General features: G+C 44.6%; 1 protein-coding gene across 5 annotated transcripts in view; it reads right to left on the bottom strand.

Moving 5' to 3' along the window:
* MYO16 (myosin XVI) overlaps window positions 1–25,877 on the bottom strand; it is a 610,604-nt gene that overhangs the window by 313,135 nt on the left and 271,592 nt on the right. For all 5 annotated transcript variants that reach the window (XM_073349543.2, XM_078853554.1, XM_073349529.2 and 2 more), the window contains exon 8: window positions 1,300–1,375. In XM_073349543.2, coding sequence (XP_073205644.1) covers window positions 1,300–1,375 — 76 coding nt within the window. The remainder of the gene's footprint in view (window positions 1–1,299; window positions 1,376–25,877) is intronic.

The following is a 25,877-nucleotide window of genomic DNA, read 5'->3' as shown; positions in this document are numbered from 1 at the left end:
TCAAAGCCCAGTGAGTTGAGAGTGGGTAGGGACAGGTACTTGTACCTGGTGGTGTGGGCCCTGCTTAAGGGCCTTCGACACCATTTGACTTGTCATCTCTTCACTGTGTAATAAAAGAGCTAATTTAGACTCAATTGAGAGACTTGTTACAAACTGAAGAGCTGAAATTACTGATACCTACGTCTAAGTGTTAGACCTGCTTTGGGACAGTGTCTCTGATGCAAGAGACTGTCCAGTGTGCACCAGCAGTGAGGCTCCCCCACTAACAGCTGAAATCACTGAGAGCTGTGTTAAGAGATGGGGCCTGAAGACATCTCGGCGACTGGCTGGCAGGGCAGCCAGTGGAGAGGTGCAGTAATCAGCCAGCCAGGCAGCTGGTGGAGAGGGCCTAAAAGAAGCCCTGCAGAGAGGTGCAGCGATTGGCCAGCAGCATGGCTGGCAGAGAGGCGCAGCAATCAGCCATCAGGAGTAAGGTGCCTCCTTACCCCTCCCCCCCTCCACCCAGGGTGGGAGGTAAACTCTGCAGATGAACCTCTGAACTCTGGGTCTGCACTGTCCAAGGACAACAACTGTGAGTGGGGTGCAGAGAAGGGAAGGGCACATTAAAGGGTCTTTTGCTGAACTTAAGAACCTGAGGGAAAAGGACACTGCCCAACTTATTTGGGGAGTGGTCTTTTGTTCATGGTTTATGTTTACAAGCCCTGTTTGCAGTGTTTTCCCAAATTAATGCTGAGATATTTCCCTCCTTTTATTAATTTTTTTTTGCTACACTCAGACTTTGTGCTTGAGGCGCCCAGAGGGTGGTGTGTAATTGTCCCAGGTCACTGGGTGGGGCTCGAGCTGGTTTTGTGTTGTATTGTTGAAAAGGAACCCCTAGATACTGAACCCAGCCCTTGTTGCTGCCAACTCTTACTGGCAGAAGGGCTACATACATACTCTTGAATAAATCATCACCTGTTCTATAACTTTAACAAGATCCTTTAAGGCATTGATCCTTGCATAATGCCACATCTTCATAACCCAAAGGCGAGAGGTGAAAAGCAACCCAACTACAGCAGTATCTCATGAACACATAACCTCTCAAAACTTCTTGAGTCAGTCTCTTTAAAATTACATGATGCATTCTTGTGGTGGAATTATGCAGTAAAATTTGCTTTGAGGCATTCACATGCCTCCAATACAACACAACTTACTCTTTGTATGGTGGGCTAAGCCAACAGTATACAGATGATGAGAGGGAAAAATAAAGGACTATCACATTTATTAGCACATAAATAACATTAATGGATCATCACCCACCTGAGGGTTTTTCATCGTTGCAGTTGAGAACACTGGGGTTTGCCTGATGCATCAACAGCAGTTTCACAAGGTTTGTCTAGAAAAGGACAAAAAATATTTTTGAAGTAACAAAAGTATGATGTGAATATCACAGTTACAATTCAATTTAAAAGGCCTCTTTAGTCAGTACTTCCATACCATGCGAAGCCGTAGAGTGATATGGTCCACCTGCCCCAACCAACCCTACAACCATTGTATATATTTCTAAACTAAGAGGTGCACACAATGTACACTTCTTACACAAACCTAGGATTTCTTCTCCAAATTTCAGTGTATCCCAGGCATACATACACTCTCCACATGCAGCGGTAATCCCTATCAGCAACGACACATTAACATCTCCCACCTGCCATGGCCCGGATCCCAAACATTCCACACATTTAACAATGGGCTTGTCAACACAAGGCTGTTAAAACAGACGAAACTGGGGAAGCTCTTGTGGCCAGTCACTGGAATAAAGCCCTTTTTGTGGACATTGCCAGGCAGAAGTTTGAGAGAGGCACCAGCCAGGATATTGACCAGTGCCAGATAAAAAGCAAGGAGCTCAGGAATAAATACATTAAATGAGGGACAAAAGGAGGCAATTTGGCACCATGTGACCTGTCCATTTCATGATGAGCTGGACTGGATCCTACACAATTATAGCACAACTCGTCCAAGACAGCATGTGGAGCCTGCTGGCTGCACTCTCCCTCATGTCAGGGAAGACTGGCAACTCTCACCAAAGGATGAGCAGGAAGATGCCGGAAAGGAGCAGTCCCCTGAGAGCTAGGATCCTTTTGGGATCCAGAACCCTGATGCTGGGCCAGCTGGAAAGCCAGCTGCTGTTATACCTTGCTGCAATGCATCCTGATTCCTATCCTGCATCAGCTGAGCCTGAACCCAGCCAGAAACTCAGGCCAGTATCAAAGAGGCAGATTCTCCTGTAGGAAACTTTGCCATGTAAATACATCGTTTTACAATTTATTATTACTATGCTATATTGCTTTTCTACCTTCTATGCCAGGTGCCCCATGGCCACAGCCATTTTAGATGACCTTCTGAGTTTCCAGCTCTCACCTGCCTCTCTCCATCCAATGCTGCCCAGCCTACCAATACATGTTTCTAAAATGACGGCTGCTCTGTCCAGTCAATTCGCCTCTGTTTCATGCTAATGACACAACTATCAACAGTTTTCAGTGGCATGGAGAGCCCTTGCCCATCTGCCTATTTTCCTTTCCTCTTTCCTTGTCTGCCCTGCCCAATGAACAAACCCCATGTCCTAGTCCATTCACCAGCCCACAATGGAGGCTGGCATATGGCACAAGTGCAGCCTCTACCCTACCCCACTCCCAGCAGCACATTTAAATAATGGGGAAAAAACAGTGGTTAGAGGAAAAGACATTTGGCTAGTTTTCATAGTTTACATGAGGTAGACATTGACGTTGCATGTTCAGAAAAGATACCAGTTACAAACAGTACTGTTCCCTGCTGAGGTTGAAATGCCCTCTAACACATGTTCTAGCTGGCAATCATTGCAGGACCCTATTTATTTTTTTCTGCATTCTCTGCATCTCTACAGGAGAAATAAAGCAGAACGTAAGACTGAGGAATTGTTTGATCTTGGTTCGCACATTATAAGGAATAGCTGCACATACATACCCACCGCAATATAGCTTGAAAGCCCCTTCCACTCCTACAGTACTTCTGCTCAATAATATCAGAGTGTGTCTCACTGGTCTGCCCTCTGCCGTTTTGAATAAGATCATTCCTAGTCACCTGCCTCACCCTAAAGTCATCGAGAGTCAGGACAGCGTAAAGGACATACAGAGGGGGTAACTGTCCAGTTCAACCCCAATGTCCCCCCATAGTGCCCTCACCTCCTCTGACACCATAAAATGCCTCAAATGAACAAACAGAAGTTCCAAACCAAAACAGGAGCATAATTCCAACCCACCCCACTCCTCTAAGCTATTAACACACCGTGGCAAATACCACATAGAGCAGACAGAAATTCCAAGGCACCCCATGCCAACTCACACTCAGAGTTCTTACTATCCCTGAGGTTCCCCAAGACTGGGAAGAACCTTAGGGAGGTATAGTCACATATGCATACTAAAAAATATTCTATCATGGCCTCTCCAAAATGTGAACAACAAGCAACTGTTTTTTTTTCTTCCATATTCCCACAGTCACAAGGACAAGGCTTCTATCTACTGTTCAGAGCCTGGCCAGCCTGAGGGGATTAAAAAAGAAAGACAGGATGAGATCTTTGGAGAACTCATGGCAGAGTCCTAGAAAAAGAGCACACTGGCTTAGAGGTGGAAGCGGTACATGATGACTCTGAGGGAGAAAAGAAATACAGCTGTCCCAGGAGATCATGGCAGTGGCCAAGGACAGTGTGGCAGTGGCCAAGGAAAGCATAAAAAAAGATGGGGATGCAGAACCAACTCATGGACACTATCCTGAGCCAGGATGCTCTACTATAAAACATGTTCCTGCTAGGCCAGCAGGTCCAGTAGTCTCTGAGACAGGACCCGGCCATGTCCTTCAGCCTCCTGGCCAACACTGGCCAATAGGACCAGCAGCAATTCCTCCCCACTGTACCACACAGCACTTGTTCCAAAGGCCATACGGCACTCAGCTCCAACATTAGCCCATGAAGAACACTGGTTCCTGGAAGTCCAGATCATTTGAGTCTTATAAAACACCTGAAATTTTTGAATTGCTGCCCAGAATCCCCTCTACAAGATGAGGCAGAGGGAAGATTTATATGCACCTGTAATTTTAAGCCTACACCACACAACCTTATTTTTTGCACTGTTTGCACTGTTGCACTTTCCCTTTGGTTTGCACGGTTGTTTTCTTCAAAGGTTTGCCTTTTGTTGATTAGTCAGTAGATTTTTTTGTAAACGATTTTTTTTTAAAAGAAAGGCATTGTTATGCATCTATCAGTTCAATTCATTTTTGTTTTGTTTTGTTATTGTTGTTTTCTAATAAAAACATTTAAAATCCATTTTGGTCCATTATGACTCATCACTGCATGTAACACCTAAAATCCTTTAAATAAAGCTAAAATAATTCATATGGTTTTACAAAAGTATATAGGCAACATCCTGCTTCCACCATCCATAAGCAATACTACATTGCTCACAGTCTATGCCAACTCCTCCCCTGCCTCCACAGATTAGTAACAGGATGTAGCTACACATGTTCAAGCATAAGACTCAAAATACGAACCATAGGCATCCCTGACAATATTCCCCCAGGGGTTAGCATTCTCTGCCTTGCTGGCTGCTTGAATGGCTTCAGCCTCAGCCTCTCCCGCATTGTTAAAGGCTTTCCTCCTTGGTCTCACAAATACTGTGCACAACACTGCATGCAGCTATAATGGTCGGGATGGTTTTTTTTCTGCTGCTTTCAAACATTCCATAAGCCTTGATACCTGCCTTTCAAACAGCCAAATGCACAATCGATAACCATGAGGCAACTACACTGGAAATGGTTAAAATGTTCCTTTCTTCTGTCCCAGTGGCCTGGTACAGCTTCATTAATCGGAACATCAGAGAATAAGCGGGGGTACCCAGAATAACCAGACCAAACTCCATATCCTTAATGTCCATAGTGGTCCTGGGGGAAAACAGTCCTTTCTCCATTAATTTATATAGAACTGAGTTCCGAAAGATCCTCAGCTGGATCCTTCCAGACCACCCCAGCAGGGTTATAGGCAAAAATGCAGGTGATCTAGAAGGGTCCATCTGAGGATGGACTTTCGGAACTCAGTTCTATTTAACTGCATTTTTGTCTATAAACCTGCTGGGGTGGTCAACCAATCCTTTGAGTACCAGGGAGAAACACCACTTCCTGTTTATAAATTCTTCACCCTGGCAGGGAAAAATGATAGGTATGTGGGTTCCATCAACTGCCTCCATACACTTTGGTACTCCCATGTAGGCAAAGCCATCAATAATCCCCTGAGCATTAATTATCCAGCTTTATAACATGGTGAGACAGTACCATATTGATGACACAATGGACCTGCGTAAGAATGGCCCCCATGGTTGATCTGCTCGTGCTGAACCGGTTGGCTACAGCCAATGGCAACCTGCTTCTCTATAGGTATGGGACACTGCATGTTGGTATGCTGTTGCTGACGGTCTAGGGGCAGCTCTGTACAGATCTCAAAAAAGGTATCCCTCCCCAGCCTTACATTCTCTTGCCACTGCTGGTTTTCTGCAGAATTATCCTCTCCTGCCATTCCACATGGGTTTGCTGATCCAGGAACCGGTCCTCTTGTTCCAACAGAGCGGTATCCTCGTCCTGGTGCAACAGCTTCACAGCATTCTCCTGCTGCTGGAGAAGCCGGGGATGCTGCCATTGACTATTCTGCACCTGCCCCATCTGCTGAGTGGTGCAGCAGGCAAGGCCTATGCTGAATGTGTCCAGATCTGAATGTTGTAATACAGCCCAAGCAGCCTTTGTTTATTCATGCTTGCCACCATAACGCTGCAGTGCATTTCTGGTCCATGCTGGCAGCATTTCAAAAATAGTGCTAGCCCTCCCAGAAAGAAAGCATGGGGCAGAGACGGAAACTTGAAAAAAGCCTGAACCCACATGGCTTCTGCTTTGCATCCCACAATTCACAGGGAAAACAATCCCATGATGCACACTGCTTAGCCGTGAACCAAAGGACCATGGGAAAACCTTTGAGAACTCTACTCCCTCAGTTCACATAAACCACCGCCATGTGTTCACACGATGCAAACTGAAAGTGGAACAGGCATCCCATGTGTATGCTACCGGTCTTTTCTGTGAGTTATCAGATGCACATCAAAAAGCTTCACATTAAACTCCCTGTGCAGACAAATCCTGACTCTGTACTGTCACTGCCAAACTAGGGAATTGAATCCTAACCAGTACAAAGGGGAAACTGTTCTTTATAGCTAAAAGAAATTGGGATATTTGTCTTATGTTTATCAGCCCCTTTGATAATAATAGTAAAAATTATCTTGACCCAATATTGTACTCTCAACATAATAATTTTTCCACTCATCTTGCAAGAGTGCTGCAAACAAATGTTTTTTTGAAGTTCCTGCCATTATACTGTATTGTAGCCTCTTGAGATATTTGTACAGCAAACACTGCTTGTACATTATCTAGTCTGATAAATGGAATGATTAGAAAGAAAAAAGTAAGAAATGGCACTAAGAAGGGGTGGGGAATTTATAGAGCACATGGATACACAGCTGAAAAAAAAGAGAGGTTCTCTGGGCAGCTTGGAATATATGGTAAAAGGCACAATGCTTACAACATAAACACAACCAGACAGTTGAGGACTAAATGAACAAAGATAGATCAGACAGAAAAGAAAAGATTCTTTAGACCAGTGGTTTTCAAACTTTTTGTATTAGTGACCCCTTTCACACAGCAAGTCTCTGAGTGTGACCCCCCATACATTAAAAATGGGGGGAATAATTTAATTTAATGAAGGCTGGGAAATGTCATCCCCACTGAGCTAATAGCTTGTGACCCCCATGTAACCATCTTGTGACCACCTGAGGGGTCACGACCCCCAGTTTGAGAATCCCTGCTTTAGATCAAACTAAGAAGAGATCTAAAGAAAAATGAGACCTGGATGGGATGCCAGTAGAAGACTAGTAGCATAGACACAATTTGTCATGGAAGGAACAGTATGATGGTAAAAAAGGCTAGTGGCAGGGAAATTGTTCCAAAAGAAATAATACAAATATTAGGAAGACACAAACAAGTTAGTAAAAAAATAGAAAAATGGGAAATTACTTGATAAATGCAAAAATAAAATATAGTGTCTATTCATACAAAGCAGGCAAATATTGTTTATGGAATACTGCTAAAATAATTTCTTTCTAAAACTACTTCAGGCTCCTCCCCTTTCTAATTCTGGTTTTCCTTTCTGGTAGTAGCAGCAGGGACAACAACTGTAAGAGCGAATGCCAAATCCAATTAGCCCTGCTCACCAGTTAGAACCCCTAACAAATCTTTGTGTGTTTTTCCGTTACAAATGACATCTACCATGCTTAGTCACTGAGCAGACTAAATCAGCCGTGATTGCATAATCTCTTTAACAGTGATTCTAGAAAGAAGTAGCGGCAGTACTAAAAAACATTTATTTTATTCTATTTCAGTTCAGGAAGAATCGGCAGCTTCTGGGGTTAGACTAAATTTTGGTCTTGGGCCATGCTGTAATGTCAGTGCTTCTTGCTGTTTAAATAATTCCAGCTGGAAACCCTTGATGCACATCACTAAGACTAAGCGATGCAGGTCACTGCTAATTTCAATTACTTTATAACTCCTGCTCCTGGATAGTGAATGCCTGGCTGCTTTGGTTTGAAACTAATTCCGTTTACATGCTTTAGAAGGAGGAGGTTAAAATCCAGCTGGCATATCTCTGCATAGAATAGTGCTGCGTCCACAAAGGAATGGATTTCTACAATAGCTACAGTATACCAGTCCTAGGAAACACACAGTCTTCAGAAAATGCCTCCTTCTGCAGATGTCAATTCTATAGAGACTATGACTAAAGTAGAGATAATTAACGTAACATGAATTGTAATATCTAATGATACATTAGAGATCCTACAGACAAAAAGACAGATAACTGTGGATCTATCCTTAGCAAATCAAATAATTTTAACCCTTGTTTTTCCTAATGTGGTTGTGCCAAATACTATACGTGAAAAGAATATCTTCATAAGGAATGGTTGTGTGCTAATAAATATTATTATAGAAATTATTTTTAAATGTACACTTATAAAAAGTACGAAGTTCCTCAAGGGAATTAGCTCTCCCCTCCAGCCCATACTTCCTGGGGTGAGGTAGCAGGGTTGTTTCATTTGCTTTTGTTGGCAAATTCAGTCAGTTTTTCATTTGTCCAGAACACACCAAATTTGAAACTTGCTAATATACATTCTTCTCTTACTGAATAATTGCAATCTTGCATAAGTGAAACCCACACACATGCACCTACCTTACACTTGGGTGTAAGGGAAACAAAATGCATCCCTCAATCAGCAGTCAGAACACTGGGTAGTCCTATGACCCCCTTCACAACCACCACTCCAGTCCCTGGACAGAAACAAGTGCCACAATCCTTGTGCATCCCTTTGTGGCCATTTGGCTACTGAATCTGAATGTCAATGTGGATCCAGTGGCCACACCTCTGAACCTTTCCCCTGGTCCACCCTCAATCCCCCATTTCATGTTAGTTAACACACAGCTAACACAAATCTCACTTCTAATACATAGACTGTGCACAAAGTCACCCATTGCTCTGCAGGGTACAGTGGAACAATGGGTTTTCTGCTCTGCTGAGAGCCTTGATATTGGTAGGTAAATTTCTCTCTATATGCAAGCCCCTAAATAAAATCAGTTTTCAGCCTCCACAGTCTTTAACCATTGCTTTGTTAAATATTATAAATGTTAAAGGTCAGATTTATTCTTTTAATAATCAGCTCTCACTACATGCATGAAAGATACTACCAATTATATCGATGTACAATGGTATGTATATTGAGGGAAATCAGAATATCTGAGTCTAGATCCATGTTGTAGATCTGAGTGGATATTTTTTTTCTAAATTACTGAATATAAATATTTGGGGCTCGTCTATTTATTGAACTACTATGCCGGCAATCTAAGTTGTAAATCTCCAGCAAAACCAGCTTGCTGTGCAGTAACTCACTATCTGGATACTGCTATAGTCACTGAGTGTGGCTTAGAGCACATCTAGACTAGCGAGCTTACAGTGGCAGAGCTGTACTGATGCAGCTGTGCCACCATAAGATGTCTCGTATAGCTGCTCTATGCCGACGGGAGAGATAAACATCAACATAAAACCAGCTCCATGAGTGGCGGTAGCTATGTTGTTAGGAGAAGCTCTCCCACAGACATAGTGCTGTACACACCGGGCTTCTGTCAGTGTCACTTATGTCACTCAGGGGTGTGTTTTTCTCACACCCCTGAGTGACGTAAGTTATACTGACAAGAGTGGTAGTGTTGACAAACCCTTCATATACTATGCTTTCAGGTACTATGCTTAGTCTGAAACAGCAGTAAGTAAAAGCTCACTACAGAACTTGTAGCGTGCGGTAACAGGATCCACATGGTGAATTAGCTCTAGGACCCTCCACCCTCAGGCTCCAGCCTGAGCCCAAATGTCTTCAAAGCAATTTTTCAGCCCCCAAGCCCAACCCCTGAAAACTCAAGTGAGCTGACCCAGGCCAGCCCAAGGTTTTTTTTAACCCTGTGTAGACATACCCTGCATGCACAGCAGGCTAGTACACTGTAGGATTATACCTCAATTTAGTGCACACTAATCCTCCATACAGACAAGCCCTTAGAACACTTTGGAAACACTGCTGGTCCCAAAAATATTTTTTTAAGTAACGGTTAGGTCTGTTCTGATATCCTTTGCTGGCTAAACTCCCACATAAACATTTTTGACATATTACAGGACTGCTGCAGTCCATTTCATGTCTGTATAATATTAAATAAACCACAGCATAGATAAGTTATATACAGAATGATTAAGAAGAGGTCTATTATTAGTATTCATATTACAATAGCATCTAACTTCCCAAATGAAACTGGGGCCTCAATTCGGGCCGAAGCACTGAATACCTATATATTCCCAATGAGTTTACAGTCTACTCTAAGTAGACCAATCAGACAAAATGCGGGAGTAATAAAGTACTATTATCCTTATTTTAAAGATGAAGAATTGTGGCACAGAGTTTAAATAACTTGCCCAAGGTCATACGGGAAGTTTATGGCAGCACTGTGATTAAACCCAGATTTCGTGGGTCCTAACTTTAAAACCATTCTTCCACTCAATTAAAATATATATATATATATATATATATATATATATATATATATATATATATATATATATATATATTGTTTTATATTACTTGAAAAAGTTTTGAAGTCCACTACACCCCATTTTTATCCTTTAACTCAACTCAGTGACATACACCAGCAATCAGACCAGCTCAGCAGAGACAGTGATATAAATTGTGTTTGTAGCCAGCCCAAAGTGGCACATAATATTACATTCTATTATACGAGGACACAGTAATCAATCTCATTGGCTCTACTTGAAACAATTACTTGAAATATATTTATATCTTTGGTGGTGAAAAGCCTCACAGGATAACAACAACATCTCTAAATACATTCTGTATGCTAAACGTGATTCATGCAGTGATGACACTGAAATATACTTGTGCTTCACCTGCATGAAAAAATACCTAGGCAGCAGAGTCTTGTACAGTTTAGTAATTAGCCTGCTTCACAAATCAGTAAGTAATGCATTAAAAGAATTTAATCCAGGAGTGATAAAGGAAATAATCAGCTTCTCAGGATGAGGCAGGAATAAGCACAGCATAGCAAAAGTCTAAAACAAACGATGTTTTAATCAGTTGCATAGTGTACAAAAAAAAAACCAAAAAACCAATTATAAAATATCTGACAAGATCTGAGAATAACTATAGGCATTTTATATGAATGTACCTAAAAAAACATCATTCTTATCTGTGATTTTAAATCCTGTCAGTACAGCAGTATTGTTATATTTAACTTAGAAGACAAATCTATTATAGAAATAATATTGAAAAGCCAGTATAATGCTTATGAACAGTTTCATTCCAAGGTTCCTCTAAGTCCAAATAGAGGTATCAAATGCCTACTGTCGTTTACAATAGTTCAGGCCTGAATTGTACGTAAAAGCTGGGAAACATTTAGAAAATCTAATACATTAAAAGATATATTTAATTGTTATTGGTAATTAGAAATAAATATTTCCCTATAGTACTTGCAATCCAAATACTACTTCACGGTTCCAGTATTGAATACATGTTTACATAATGATAAACCAACCACCAAATTGTTGGGACTAAAAAAATGCTCCTATGAGTTGGTTATTCCATAATTATCCAGTACAGGGTTTCTGGCACCTTTCCTTTGATGCATCTGGCTCTAGCTTTTCTTAGGCCTGGTCGACACTAGAAAATTAGGTCGGCATAACTATGTCACTCAGGGGTGTTAAGCCAACCTAAATTCCCATGTGAGAGCACTAAGATGATTGACAAACTCTTCCGTCAACCTACTGCCTCTCGGGAGGTGGATTAACTACACCAATGGGAGAACCCCTCCTGTTGGTGCAGGTAATGTCTACACTGAAGTACTATAAATTTGCTGCTTTAGAGTTTTAAGTGTAGACAAGCCCTGAGAGACAGGACACAGAATGAGGTGGACTACTGGTTGAAACTGGATAAACAATTCTTATGCTCTTGAATCCTCAAAATGAAAATGGCTAGTCAATTTTTATTGTCCAAGGCAAGCATCCCAAGAGACATCCAGTCTTCAGACTGACATTTAAAAAGGAACAGCAACAACCAACGTAGTGATATGTGTGATAAATAGATGATCAGTGTTATTTGAAATAGAATAATAGTGAATCATATCTAAATTAACTTGTCCTTGAAGAGACAACAAACTATATTTTCTATTGATGCTTTCAATACTATGGTACCAGGCATGTCTTGGTTTGATGAAGAGATCAGTGGAAGAAAGTAACCACTTCCCATTGCCACAGCCTAAATTAATTTAATTAGGGAGTGACCTGGCAATGCTATAATTACTAAGGTGCTTCTTCTAAATGTGAAGTTAATTTCCTTAAATTCCTTTTCAGAGCCCAACTATATATTGTGACAGGGTCGGGCCAGATGGCTATAGGAGAGTAACAGAAGGCAGATATATTAGCCCCAGGCTAAGTAGGTCCCTTTTCCCTGAGTAAGGTAACAGGGAAGGGTTTTTTTTGAAACAGAAAAGAAGTTTATTTGTAACACTTACAAAGAATTACCAAAGGAAACAAAACAAACTATGCAACAAAACAACGCAAACAGAAGGCATAACACAGCAGCTTTCAGGAGGGAGAAGTGTTCAGGCTAGCCTGGCCCAGAGAGGGGGGGCTTCCTCGACACTCATGGTCTTCCACCCTCCTGAGTTACCTGGTGGCCTAGAGCGGGGGGGCTTCCTTGACACTCGTGGTCTTCCACCCCCTCGAGTTACCTAGTGCCGCGCCCAGTGTCACCGATTATCCCTCTCCTGAGAGTGCCCGGCAAGATGGGCACGGCTGCGGGGTGGGTGGTATAGGGGTGGGGGGGGTAGACACCCATGTATTATAGGACCCCTCCTAGATGACAGTCATGATGGTATCCACAGCGGCAACGGCTGGGGCTGGCGTCTCTCGCTCTTCCCCTCAATCAAAGGGTCAGACGGAGGGAACTGGACGGGGTCGCCGAGCAGAGAACCCCAGACAGCGCCCACCGCTCCTCGAAGGCGTCAAGGGAGTCGGTGGACGCCGCCCAGAGGAACTCCGCCCGGATACGTGAATGTACTGAGGATCGGAAAAAGGCCCTACAATCGCAGGACGCTTCATGGGCCAACCTCCACTCTCTGATTTTATAAATGGCTGTTTTAGCCAAGGCTAGGAGGAGGTTAACCAGGAGGTCTCACGATTTTGTGGGGCCACGGATGGGGAGTGTATAGATAAAAAGGTGAGGGGAGAAATGAAGCCAAAAGCGCAATAGAATATTTGTGAGGAGCCGGAAAAGGGGCTGCAATCTGGCACACTCTAAATATACGTGTGCCAGGGTTTCCCTCACATTACAAAAAGGGCAAGTATCCGGGATGGGGGTAAACCGTGTCAGAAACACGCCCGTGCTCACAGCTCCGTGAAGGAGCCGCCAACTGATGTCCTCGATGGGCCTCGGGACCAAGGTGGAATACAGGCTGGCCCACCGAGGTTGCTCACCCTCCCAGGGTGGCAGGAGGTCCCGCCACTTTGTATCGGGGCGGGACACCAGGGTGTGGGTGTGAAGGGTGTGGAGCATGAGTGTGTATAAATAATTCCATGGTGCGATTTGAAAACTGACTGGCTGCAGTTGATGCAGCTGGCTTGCAGTGAAAGGGTGAGGGGTTTGTTGGGATCGGCAGGGTAGGGGCCCAATGGAAAGGTCCGGCAGGCCTGGGGAAGAGGATGGGCGGGGTGCGCCCTCGCGCAAGGCTCGGTTGACATAAGCCCGAGCAGCGGGGGTCAAGGTGGCCTTCACCTCCTGAAGTACGCGCCGGGGGGTACGAGGGCTGGAGAGCCCCATGCACCGAGCGAGCATCAGGGGATCCAGCCAGTCTCTTCGGTCGTAGTCCAGGAGGTCTCCGACCCTCGTGACTTCCGCCAGGACCAACCTCTGGCACACTGAACGGGACTCCGCCACCTGCACACGGAGTTGGGGATTGTGTAGCAGGGGCTCTGTGAGGAGATCTGCTCCCACGGTGGCCGCCATGGACCTGGTCGTAAGAAACAGTTTCCAGGTCCGGAGGAGGTCCTGGTAGAAGACCGGCAGCCCGGAAAGGTCTCGCGGAAAACCTCTCGGACAAAGATAAAAGAGCTGCCAGTCGTATCGGAGCCCTTGGAAGCGGCGCAGGAAGGCGTGCGCCAATATGCTCCACTTCAAACTACCTGCACTATAAAGGAGCCTCTGCAGGGCCTGGAGGCGGAAAACGCGGACCTGAGTGTACAGACACTTCAGGCCCTGCCCTCCTTCCTTCGGGGTATGAAGAAGTCCAACAGGGGCCCAGTGCATTCCTGACCAAAAGAACTCTAGAATCAATCTCCGCAGGTGGGTCAGGAAACCCGGGGCCGGGGCCAGGGTGTTGAGCCGGTACCAGAGCGTGGACAGGACTAGTTGGTTAAGCACCAGTGCTCTCCCACAGAGGGAGAGACATCGGAGTAGCCTCGTCCATTTCCGGATCCGCTCTATCACCCCGCCCTCTAAATTTTGCCAGTTCTCCGGCAGGGAAGGGTGCGTGGTGGAAAGGTAAATGCCGAGATAGAACAGTGGACCCGCACTCCACCGGATGGTCTGAAGCGCGGGTGGGAGGGAGCTTACCTGCCGCCAGTCCCCCACCACCAAGCCAGAGCTCTTGACCCAGTTGACTCGGGCGGAGGAGGCTGCTGAATAGATGGCCTGGCATGCCTCCACTCGCGCCAAGTCGCCTGGGTCCTGGACCACGAGGAGTACGTCATTGGCGTACGCCTACAGGACCAGCCGCAGCTCCAGCTCCTGCAGCACCAACCCTGTCATCCTCCTGCGGAGGAGACAGAGGAAAGGCTCGATCGCCAGAGCGTACAGCTGGCCCGAGAGGGGGCACCCCTGCTGCACTCCTCGCCCGAAGCTGACCGGTTCGGTCAGGGTCCAGTTGAGCCTAACCAAACACTCCGCGGAGGCATACAGCACCCGGAGAAAACTCACAAACTGAGGTCCGAATCCAAACGCCTGCAGAGTGCTCAGGAGGTACCCATGGTCTACTCTATCGAACGCCTTCTCCTGATCAAGAGACAGGAGGGCGAACAACAGACCATCTCTCCGCCTGAGTTCCAAAAGGTCTCGGACTAGAAATAGGTTGTCAAAAATGCTGCGACCCGGGACAGTATAGGTCTGGTCTGGGTGGATCACGTCCGCCATCACGGACCCTAGCTGCAGCGAGATTGCTTTCGCTACGATTTTGTAATCCGTCCTAAGGAGTGAGACGGGACGCCAGTTTCGTAAATCGCGGAGGTCCCCCTTCTTCGGCAACAAGGCGAGCACCGTTCGCCTGCACGACAGAGGAAGGACCCCGCTCTGCAAGGACTCAGCCCAGACAGTGACTAGGTCTGGGCCGAGAATGTCCCAGAACGCGCGGTAAAACTCCACGGTCAGCCCGTCCATGCCCAGAGATTTATTGGTGGGCATGCAACGGAGGGCTTCCGAGAACTCGGCCAGGGTGAGAGGCAGCTCTAGCCGGTCTCGGTCGCCCACGCTGACTGTGGGGAGTTCCTCCCAGAGCACCCCGCAAGTGCCTGGATCGGTCGGATCCGGGGAGAAAAGGCTTGTGTAGAAGTCACGGGCCCTCCCACACATCTCCTCCGGATCCGTGAGAGGGGTGCCGTCTTCCGCAAGCTCAAGGGAGACCCAGGTTCAGCTCCCTGCTGTACCTGATGCAGAGGAGAGGTTTTCATCCCAGATCATTCTGAATTAGGAAGAAGAGGCCAGGGCCCTAAAACATCTGGACAGACAGTGAGACACCCTCTCAAAAAGTTCTGGGTTTTTCCAATGTGAAATGAAAACAAATTTCAAAACCCCCAAGTTGCTGCAAAACAAAATTGCCATACTCCAGCCAGCTCAACTCTTGGGTCTATCTTCAAGGAAGGCAACCAGGAATTCTGTTGTCCTGAGTACAGCGTGGGGAGATGCCTGACTAGAATAAGCAGGTGTAACCTCTGAAGCTTAGTGTTAGCCAAGGCTGTAGCAGACTCGTCAATCCTAGATGGTCTAGGTGCCACTAGAGGGGGACAGAGCACCACACCAAGCAGGCATGTGTCACACTGGCTCTTGTTTGAGCTGCTTGTAATAGATAAAAGATGAGCTCTCTGTAAGCTAAAAAGCTCGTTTCTCTCACCAGGAGAAGTTGGTCCAATGAAAGATATTAGCTCACCCACCTTATCTCTGCAATATGTACAGACAGGAACAGGAGGAGTCAGAGAAACTACTGCCAATTGACAGTTTTGTATGTCCCTCCCTCATAAGCTCCTCCCCCAGGCAGACCCTGCTGCCTTCACTTCCCTATGTCCCTTCCTTAGGAGGGGCCAGCACTCGGCAGGCTGAGCCAGAGCCTGAATTTGCCTGAATCCAAATGCTACCCATAAAACCAAGCCCTGCATTCACTGGATGATTGTAGTGTGTGTAGTTTAGGATAGAAGCTCTACACACACATACATTCTACCACATCTTTGCACACTAGCTCCCTATAAAAACAAGTGCAGAGCCTCCACCTGGAAAAACAGTTTGCAAACTGTGAATGGAGAAATTTGTCCTCCCAGGAAATTTTACAAGAAAATCAAGAGTGACTCATTAATGGGAGCAATGTTTATGATGCAAGGAGCCAAGAAAGCATGCACATATGGGCAGGAAAAGCACAGAAGGTGGGTCATCCACCCTGAACAGCTTTACTTACAACTACTGAAACAAGGGGTAAAAAACTGAAAACAGACTGTTAAAGAATAAGCCCAGATAAACAAATGAAATGCAGCAGACTAATATTATAAAGCCCACCACACATTAAAGGTTAGCTAGGTTACATAGCTCAGTTACATAAACCTCAGGTTATGGTGCACAAATATTGTCCAGCTTGTAGCCAGTAAGGCCTGTTGACACAGATAAGAGACTCCAATAACAGGAGAGCAGATAGTATGCATGAAGCAGTGATAGAAAGAAATTCCTCAGGAACCACTGCAGGTGAGGATGTGAAGTCTGCTTTAAACTGTTATCAGATCATGTTTTGGTTTCTTTGTTCTCAGCTGGAGTACTTCTGAGAAGAGCAGGTTCAACTGTCCTGATAAGTGTCTCCCCTCTCCTGGTCTCTGGTCTGGTATTTTCTCCCTAAGCCCTAGTCTACACTATGAGTTGAGGACGAATTTAGCAGCATTAAATCAATTTAACCCTGCACCCGTCCACACAACAAAGCCCTTTTTTTCGACTTAAAGGGCTCTTAAAATCGATTTCCTTACTCCATCCCCGACAAGGGGATTAGCGCTGAAATCGGCCTTGCCGGGTTGTATTTGGGGTACTGTGGACGCAATTAGACGGTATTGGCCTCCAGGAGCTATCCCAGAGTGCTCATTCTGATCGCTCTGGACAGCACTCTCAACTCAGAGGCACTGGCCAGGTAGACAGGAAAAGGCCCGCAAACTTTTGAATTTCAATTTCCTGTTTGGCCAGCGTGGCAAGCTGTAGGTGAGTGCAGAGCTCATCAGCAGAGGTGACCATGATGGAGTCCCAGAATCGCAAAAGAGCTCCAGCATGGACCGAACGGGAGGTATGGGATCTGATCGCTGTATGGGGAGATGAATCCGTGCTATCAGAACTCCGTTCCAGTTTTCAAAATGCCAAAACCTTTGTCAAAATCTCCCAGGGCATGAAGGACAGAGGCCATAACAGGGACCCGAAGCAGTGCTGCGTGAAACTTAAGGAGCTGAGGCAAGCCTACCAGAAAACCAGAGAGGCAAATGGCTGCTCCAGGTCAGAGCCCCAAACATGCCGCTTCTATGATGAGCTGCATGCCATTTTAGGGGGTTCAGCCACCACTACCCCAGCCGTGTTGTTTGACTCCTTCAATGGAGATGGAGGCAACACGGAAGCAGGTTCTGGGGACAAGGAAGATGATGATGATGATGTTGTAGATAGCTCACAGCAAGCAAGCAGAGAAACCGGTTTTCCCGACAGCCAGGAATTGTTTCTGGACAGTTCTGAACCCTGGACCTGGAGCCAGTACCCCCCAAACCCACCCAAGGCTGCCTGCCGGACCCGCCAGGCAGAGAAGGGCCCTCTGATGAGTGTACCTTTTAAAATACTATACATGGTTTAAAAGCAAGCATGTTTAATGATTAATTTGCCCTGGCATTCGCAGCTCTCCTGGATGTACTCCCAAAGCCTTTGCAAAAGGTTTCTGGGGAGGGCAGCCTTATTCCGTCCACCATGGTAGGACACTTTACCACACCAGGCCAGTAGCACGTACTCGGGAATCATTGTAGAACAAAGCATTGCAGTGTATGTTTGCTGGCATTCAAACAACATCTGTTCTTTATCGCTCTGTGTTATCCTCTGGAGAGTGATATCATTCATGGTCACCTGGTTGAAATAGAGTGCTTTTCTTAAGGGGACATTCAGAGGTGCCCGTTCCTGCTGGGCTGTTCGCCTGTGGCTGAACAGAAATGTTCCCCGCTGTTAGCCGTGGGAAGGGGGGAGGGGCTTACCATGGGGAGGGGGAGGCAAAATGCGACCTTGGAACGAAAGCACATATGCTATGTATGTAATGTTAAAAGCAAGGTTTACCGTGAAAGAGTGTACCCATTGTTCTATAAAATGTGTCTTTTTAAATACCACTGTCCCTTTTTTTTCTCCACCAGCTACATGTGTTTCAAGGATCACAGGATCTTCTCCTTCCCAGAGGCTAGTGAAGATTAGAAGGCAAAAAAAAACGCACTCATGATGAAATGTTCTCTGAGCTCATGCTGTCCTCCCACACTGACAGAGCACAGATGAATGCGTGGAGGCAGACAATGTCAGAGTGCAGGAAAGCATAAAATGACTGGGAAGAGAGGTGGCGGGCTGAGGCGAGTAAGTGGCAGGCTGAAGAGAGGGCTGAACCTGAAAGGTGGCAGCAGCGCGATGAGAGGAGGCAGGATTCAATGTTGAGGCTGCTGGAGGATCAAACTAATATGCTGCAGCATATGGTTGAGCTGTAGGAACGGCAGCTGGAGCACAGACCGCCGCTACAGCCCCTATAACCAACCGCCCATCTCCCCAACTTCCATAGCCTCCTTACCCAGACTCCCAAAAATGTGGTGAGAGGGCCTCCGGCCACCCAGCCACTCCGCCCCAGAGGATTGCCCAAGCAACAGAAGGCTTGCATTCAATAAGATTTAAAGTTTTAAACTTTTAAAGTGCTGTGTGGCCTTGTCCTTCCCTCCTCCCCACCCCTCCCAGTGCTTTTCTCCTCCACCACCCCTCTCAGGCTACTTTGGTAGTTATCCCCCTATTTGTGTGATGAATTAATAAAGAATGCATGAATGTGAAGCAACAATGACTTTATTGCCTCTGCAAGTGGTGATCAAAGTGGGGAGGGAGGGTGGTTAGTTTACAGGGAAGTAGAGTGAACCAAGGGGCGGGGGGTTTCATCAAGGAGAAACAAACAGAACTTTTACACCGTAGCCTGGCCAGTCATGAAACTGGTTTTCAAAGCTTCTCTGATGTGCACCGCACCCTCCTGTGCTCTTCTAACTGCCCTGGTGTCTGGCTGCTCGTAACCAGCGGCCAAGAGATTTGCCTCAACCTCCCACCCCGCCATAAACATCTCCCCCTTACTCTCACAGAGATTGTGGAGCGCACAGCAAGCAGTAATAACAGTGGGAATATTGGTTTCGCTGAGGTCTAACCTAGTCAGTAAACTTCACCAGCGCGCTTTTAAACGTCCAAATGCACATTCTACCACCATTCTGCACTTGCTCTGCCTGTAGTTGAACAGCTCCTGACTACTGTCCAGGCTGCCTGTGTACGGCTTCATGAGCCATGGCATTAAGGGGTAGGCTGGGTCCCCAAGGATAAATATAGGCATTTCAACATCCCCAACGGTTATTTTCTGGTCTGGGAATAAAGTCCCTTCCTGCAGCTTTTGAAACAGACCAGAGTTCCTGAAGATGCGAGCGTCATGTACCTTTCCCGGCCATCCCACGTTGATGTTGGTGAAACGTCCCTTGTGATCCACCAGAGCTTGCAGCACTATTGAAAAGTACCCCTTGCGGTTTATGTACTCGCTGGCTTGGTGCTCCGGTGCCAAGATAGGGATATGGGTTCCGTCTATGGCCCCACCACAGTTAGGGAATCCCATTGCAGCAAAGCCATCCACTATGACCTGCACATTTTCCAGGGTCACTACCTTGATATCAGCAGATCTTTGATTGCGTTGGCTACTTGCATCACAGCAGCCCCCACAGTCTGACGGAGGGAGGGACGACTGATGACATGGCTTACAGGGTTGGCTTACAGGGAATTAAAATAAACAAAGGAGGTGGCTTTACATCAAGGAGAAACAAAAACAACTGTCACACAGAATGGCCCCCTCAAGGATTGAACTCAAAACCCTGGGTTTAGCAAGCCAATGCTCAACCCACTAAGCTATCCCTCCCTCTGCTAGTTCAGGCAGGACTGAATCTCCATTAAAGTTTTCAAGGTGCCCCTGACAGACCTCACCAAAACGATTGTTGGCCGTTGATTTCACGGAGGGAGGGAGGGTGGTGCAAATGAATACAAAACAAATCTGGTGTATTTCTTGTTTTGATCCACTCCATCTATCTTTTACATCTTTGGCTGGCAGCATACGGTTCAGTAGGACTGCAAGCCATCCACATCTCCTGGCTGCTCGGCAAAAGAAGTGCAATAGGACTGCTAGCCATCCTCATCTCCTGCCTGCTCACCATAAGACGGTACAATAGAACTGCCTGCAGAACTAAAGAGAATGACCTGGTCGAGTCACTCCTAATTGAGTCCCTGCGCCCATGTCTGCCCAGGCGCTCCTGACCGACCTTACCAAGGCGACCAGGAGCACCTCGGACACGATGAGGATGGTTTTCAGGCCTATTGCACCATCTGCTGCCACAAGGCAATGAGTTGCTGCTGCTGTGTAGCAATGCAGTACCATGTCTGCCAGCACCCAGGAGACATACGGTGACAGTGAGCTGAGCGGGCTCCATGCTTGCCGTGGTATGGCATCTGCACAGGTAACTCAGGAAAAAAGGCATGAAACGATTGTCTGCCATTGCTTTCACAGAGGGAGGACCTGATGACATGTACCCAGAACCACTCGCGACAATGTTTTTTGCCCCATCAGGCATTGGGATCTCAACCCAGAATTCCAATGGGCAGCAGAGACTGCGGGAACTGTGGGATAGCTACCCACAGTACAACACTCCGGAAGTCGACGCTAGCCTCGGTACTGTGGAAACACTCCGCCGAGTTAATGCACTTAATGCACTTAGAGCATTTTGTGTGGGGACACACACAATCAACTATATAAAAACGATTTCTAAAAAAACGACTTCTATAAATTCGACCTAATTTCGTAGTGTAGACATACCCTAAGTAGTACACAGGATCTTAAGTCTCTCTGGGTATGTCTGCACCGCTGATGGCAGCAAACAACCCAGCATGGGTAGACAGCTCAGGCTCTCAAGGCCACTCAACCTCCTGGATCTGAGCTCGGGTGGCTAGCCTGCATCTCTGCCACAGCAGCAATGTCCACACTGTTACTTTTAGCATGCTAGCTTGAGCACCGCTAGCAGGAGTCTTGTCTACCTGGGCTGGGAGGCTCACTCCCAGCTTTGGTGTATACACATCCTCTGCAGCTGCTGATGCAGGGTAAGATACTAGCACTGGCTGAGGCCTTTATTCCTCACAGTGTTCCCTTAATGACGCTCCCAAGCTTCAGTGTTACTCTCACCCAGTCTTTTTTCCTCCTTCCCCCTTTGGGACACACTTGTTAAAGCTGTAAATTCAGAAAGTTGCAGATTTTATGCAAATGATAAAATGTCCTAGCTTGCATATTCAATGGCTATGCATTACCTAATTTACATATGTTCCCAAGTATCAAATCCTTCCATTCCTCAATCCTGCTCCCTGTCCAAATCCATATATTCTCCCTGTCAAACCCAACATTTCCCCCTATCCCTCTCCTTCTGGCTTCAAGTTTCTTCCAAGTTCCTTTGAGTTCTTGAATACCTATTGTGCTATACAATGCTAGGTACTCTGAAAACTCAGGTTCTAGGTGTCTCAAAGTGGGCACCCAAAATTAGTGAACATTTTGACCTTAATTGTTCTGTGCTTCAGATCCCCATGTGCAAAATGGGGATATCACCACCCCTTCAGCTCACGGGATTTTGTGAAAATAAATTCATTAAAGTCTGTGAAGTACTCAGATACTATAGTAGTGAGCTCCATAGAAAAGCCCATGGGGAAAAAAGGGTCACTGGAGCAGGGTTGAATAGCATGCAGTAAATTAAACATGGGGCTGCCCATTGAACAGGAAGAAGAAAACAAAATATTGAATAGCTACTTATTAAGTGAGCACCATCTATTCTGTGCTCTGAATGAAACTGGGTGTCCTGTGGGAAAAATAGTATGTGATCATGTAATTAAAGACAATCATAATACATAGTCCAAAGAGATTGGATTAAGCACAGGCCATCTTAATTCTGACATATCCGAAATTTTGATTTCATAATGTTCTTTAACTTTGTGTGTGCGTGCAATTAATATCTATGTTGAAGTGAGAGTTATTAATTAAGCATATCAAGGACAGCTTACTTATATTGATCACTGAGGTGCTGTGATGGTCAAACAGCAATATATAATGCAGCCTGTGTGTTTGTTAGCTTAATGTCACACAAATTAACATATTTGGTTGAAAGCCTTAAATTATTTCTTAAAAAACTGTGCCTGCACATAGTCTGAATTTAATGCACAGAAGTGTATGTCTGGTTCAATGTCACTTGTATTGTGTTAAAAAAACCCTCTGCCTGTCTTAGCATTATATGTTTACAATTAGCATTTGAAAGATGTATTGAAATCTTCTGAAAAAATAGTAAAAAGGAAAGAGAGAGAGAGAGAGAGAAAACACAGAAACCCAACAGTGGTTCTCTGGCTTGGAGGAAACCAATAGAATATAATCTGAAGGGAAATGCTGACACTGTATCTGAGGATCATCATGTTTGCTGAAAAGAAAAGACCTAAGGGAAAAGGGTGATTTATACCTGGATAAAATATTCTCTAGATTTCCTGACCATAAATGAAAGATTCCAACTTCTTGACAAGGAAAATATATATTCTCTGAGTAACTATACTCTATTCAGTTTGAAATACTGAACAATTCCTACTCCTTCGGGTTCAATTCAGTGAAAAATATCTTGGAATGTGTTTGCAGAAGCTCTGAAATTGAATTTTGGGGAAACTCTGCTTTGATATGCAAGCTAGTGGCAGTGTGAAACGGAGTATATTTTCCCCTCTTTTCTTCTTTTTTTAACTGTCAGGTCTGTTGTTACAATGTTGAAATATGATCATATAATGATCTATGTACATTTATTTCAATATGAAGGTTAGCACGGAGTTAAAGCAAATACAATGAAACCACAGTTCACAGTGGAGTAGGATGATAAGTCAGTATTCATACCAAAAGTAAACATGAACAGGTAGTACAGCAATCTGTACTATCAGAAGTCAGCGAAAGGGATACATTCCCTGTTGTGGCCTAAAAGAAATGTTGAATTTGACAGGACTAAGCGTCAGTTCAATTTACGCTATTAGGCTAATTAATGGAAATTAATCAAAAAGATATTTAGGTGCAAATATACAGGAATCAATATTTAACCCAGGGAAATGTGCATAGTGAATGCACAAAGGGGGGGGGGGAAGTATTTAAAGGATTGATAGCTCAGTGGTTTGAGCATTGGCCTGCTAAACCCAGGGTTGTGAGTTCAATCCTTGAGGGGGCCATTTAGGGATCTGGGGCAAAAACTTGTGGATTGGTCCTGCTTTAAGCAGGGGGTTGGACTAGATGACCTCCTGAGGTCTCTTCCAACCCTGATATTCTATGATTGCTATTTCATGGGTAAACTTTTGAAAAAGATACATATAGTACAAAATTAGGAATTCCCTAAAAAAGGGGAACTAGACAAGTTAGCTTGCCATACTAAGTTTTCAAGCTTTATTTCTGATAAAACACATTTGCAAATGCACTTTGTGATGGTGTTCTCAGTAGAGTATAGAGAACTTCTATTTAACAATTGCATTATTCTAATTTAACATCATAGAAGTGTTGCCAACTCTCACAGCTTTATTACGAGTTTCTGATATTTAGTGAATTACTTAAAAAGCCTCAGCTCCGGGACTTTCATGATTATGTGAGACTCTCAGCTTGCATTTTCAAAAATAAGTATCTTTCCAGCCCTGATGGTTGCAGGGAAAAGCTTTAAAATATGAACCCTAGAGGTTCAGAAGCAAGAGGTCAAATAAATAGAAAGTTCAGTAAAAAAGAACTCCATATTTAATTTATTTATTAAATCTCATGACTTTTTTTAAGGGCCTTACTCATAATTCTTGAATGTGTGGGATTAGCAATACTGCAGTAACTGGAGTCCGTTGCAATTTGCAACATCCTGATCTGTCCAAGACAGCAGATGACTTTTATTCCTATATAAAAGTGATAACAGCGCCACACATACTGTATATACACCCACTGACAGACTGACGTACCCAAGTGGTTACCCTTCTCTCTTGTTTTTTAATATTTGGAGAAGCACTGTGTTAATCCATTTTATATAGTATGTTTAGCAGTGACTATAATATGTTTGACACTATTTTTCTGTAAGAACACCAGACATTCTTCAGGTATGTATGAAGTTATCAGTGTCTGATATTTCTTCTCCGGAAGTTATATGCAACAAACATGTTTGGTTTTGCTAATAGTGATACTAAGTAAAGCTATTAACTCCTGCTTCATGAAGCGTGCATATACTATTTTATCATTTGCTTTACTTCTAAGCAAGGTGAATAAAAGTTCTCTGAGCCATGGATTCTAAGCCACATGCAACAGGTGGGCACATTAGATCTGCTGGCATGCATTACACCATACTCTCACTGTTCCTGTATCTTGATTGAAACTTGGTGACCAAAAATAGCGTCTGCTGACAGCTTTCACTGTAAACTGTTTGAGGGTGGTTTCATGAAATATTGCCAACAATCTGGCTTGTTAGGATTTTGGTACCACTGTATGGAAATGCCACAGTATACAGTAACTCGTTACTGTGCATTCACCTTTTGGAGTTTAATAGTATTTAAATTTTAATTTGTTCTATACATTCATAGAACCCTTAAATATACACAGAAAAGACAATAGCAACAGAAGGTCTAATTCAGACTCTGATGACATTTCTTTTGCAGTAACAGGAAGCTCATGCAAGATAGAGAATCTGAGATTATAGATCAGCTTGGAAAGCTGTATACCTTTAATGCAGCTGGATTAGTACTTTGCTTCCATGTTTTTCATATGGTTTAGTTCTGATGTTATAATGTTTAGTTCTGATGTTATAACGATAAGATATTAGCTTCAAAACCTCTTTTTCTAATCTAGCAGCATTCATCCATTTTCAGCTCAAGATTTTTAATGAGGTTCATGGTCTTTTTAATCTTTAATCACTGTAAATTCACATATAGAAGCTCATGCAATTTGCTCATTCCAAATTTTAAACCACATGATGCTTTCTTTTCTTTTCTTTTCTTTTCTTTTCTTTTCTTTTCTTTTCTTTTCTTTTCAAGTATGGTTAACTAGCACAGTCTCTATCTTATTAAGGCTGTAGAAGTAACAGAGATTGCTTCTTCACTCCCATCTGGCATGTTATATGAGATTCCTAAACATAAGACTTTGTTTAAAAAAAGACAGGTTTCAGAGTAGCAGCCATGTTAGTCTATATCCGCAAAAAGAAAAGGAGTACTTGTGGCACCTTAGAGACTAACACATTTATTTGCGCATAAGCTTTCGTGAGCTACAGCTCACTTCATCGGATGCATTCAGTGGAAAATACAGTGGGGAGATTTATATACACAGAGAACATGAAACAATGGGTGTTACCATACACACTGTAACCAGAGTTCTATTACCAGCAGGAGAGCGGGGGGTGGGGGACGATGACTTATCACTACAAAAGGTCCCCCCCCCCACTCTCCTGCTGGTAATAGCTCACCTTAAATGATCACTCTGGTTACAGTGTGTATGGTAACACCCATTGTTTCATGTTCTCTATGTATATAAATCTCCCTGCTGTATTTTCAGATAATCAGAAAATATCATATTGCCTCTATATGAATCCATGG

The sequence above is a fragment of the Lepidochelys kempii genome, chromosome 1 (genome assembly GCF_965140285.1).
Source record: "Lepidochelys kempii isolate rLepKem1 chromosome 1, rLepKem1.hap1, whole genome shotgun sequence".
NCBI classification, from domain to species: Eukaryota; Metazoa; Chordata; order Testudines; family Cheloniidae; genus Lepidochelys; species Lepidochelys kempii.
The sequence above is the reverse complement of the archived record's forward strand: the minus strand, read 5'-3'. Positions and strand labels throughout refer to the sequence as shown.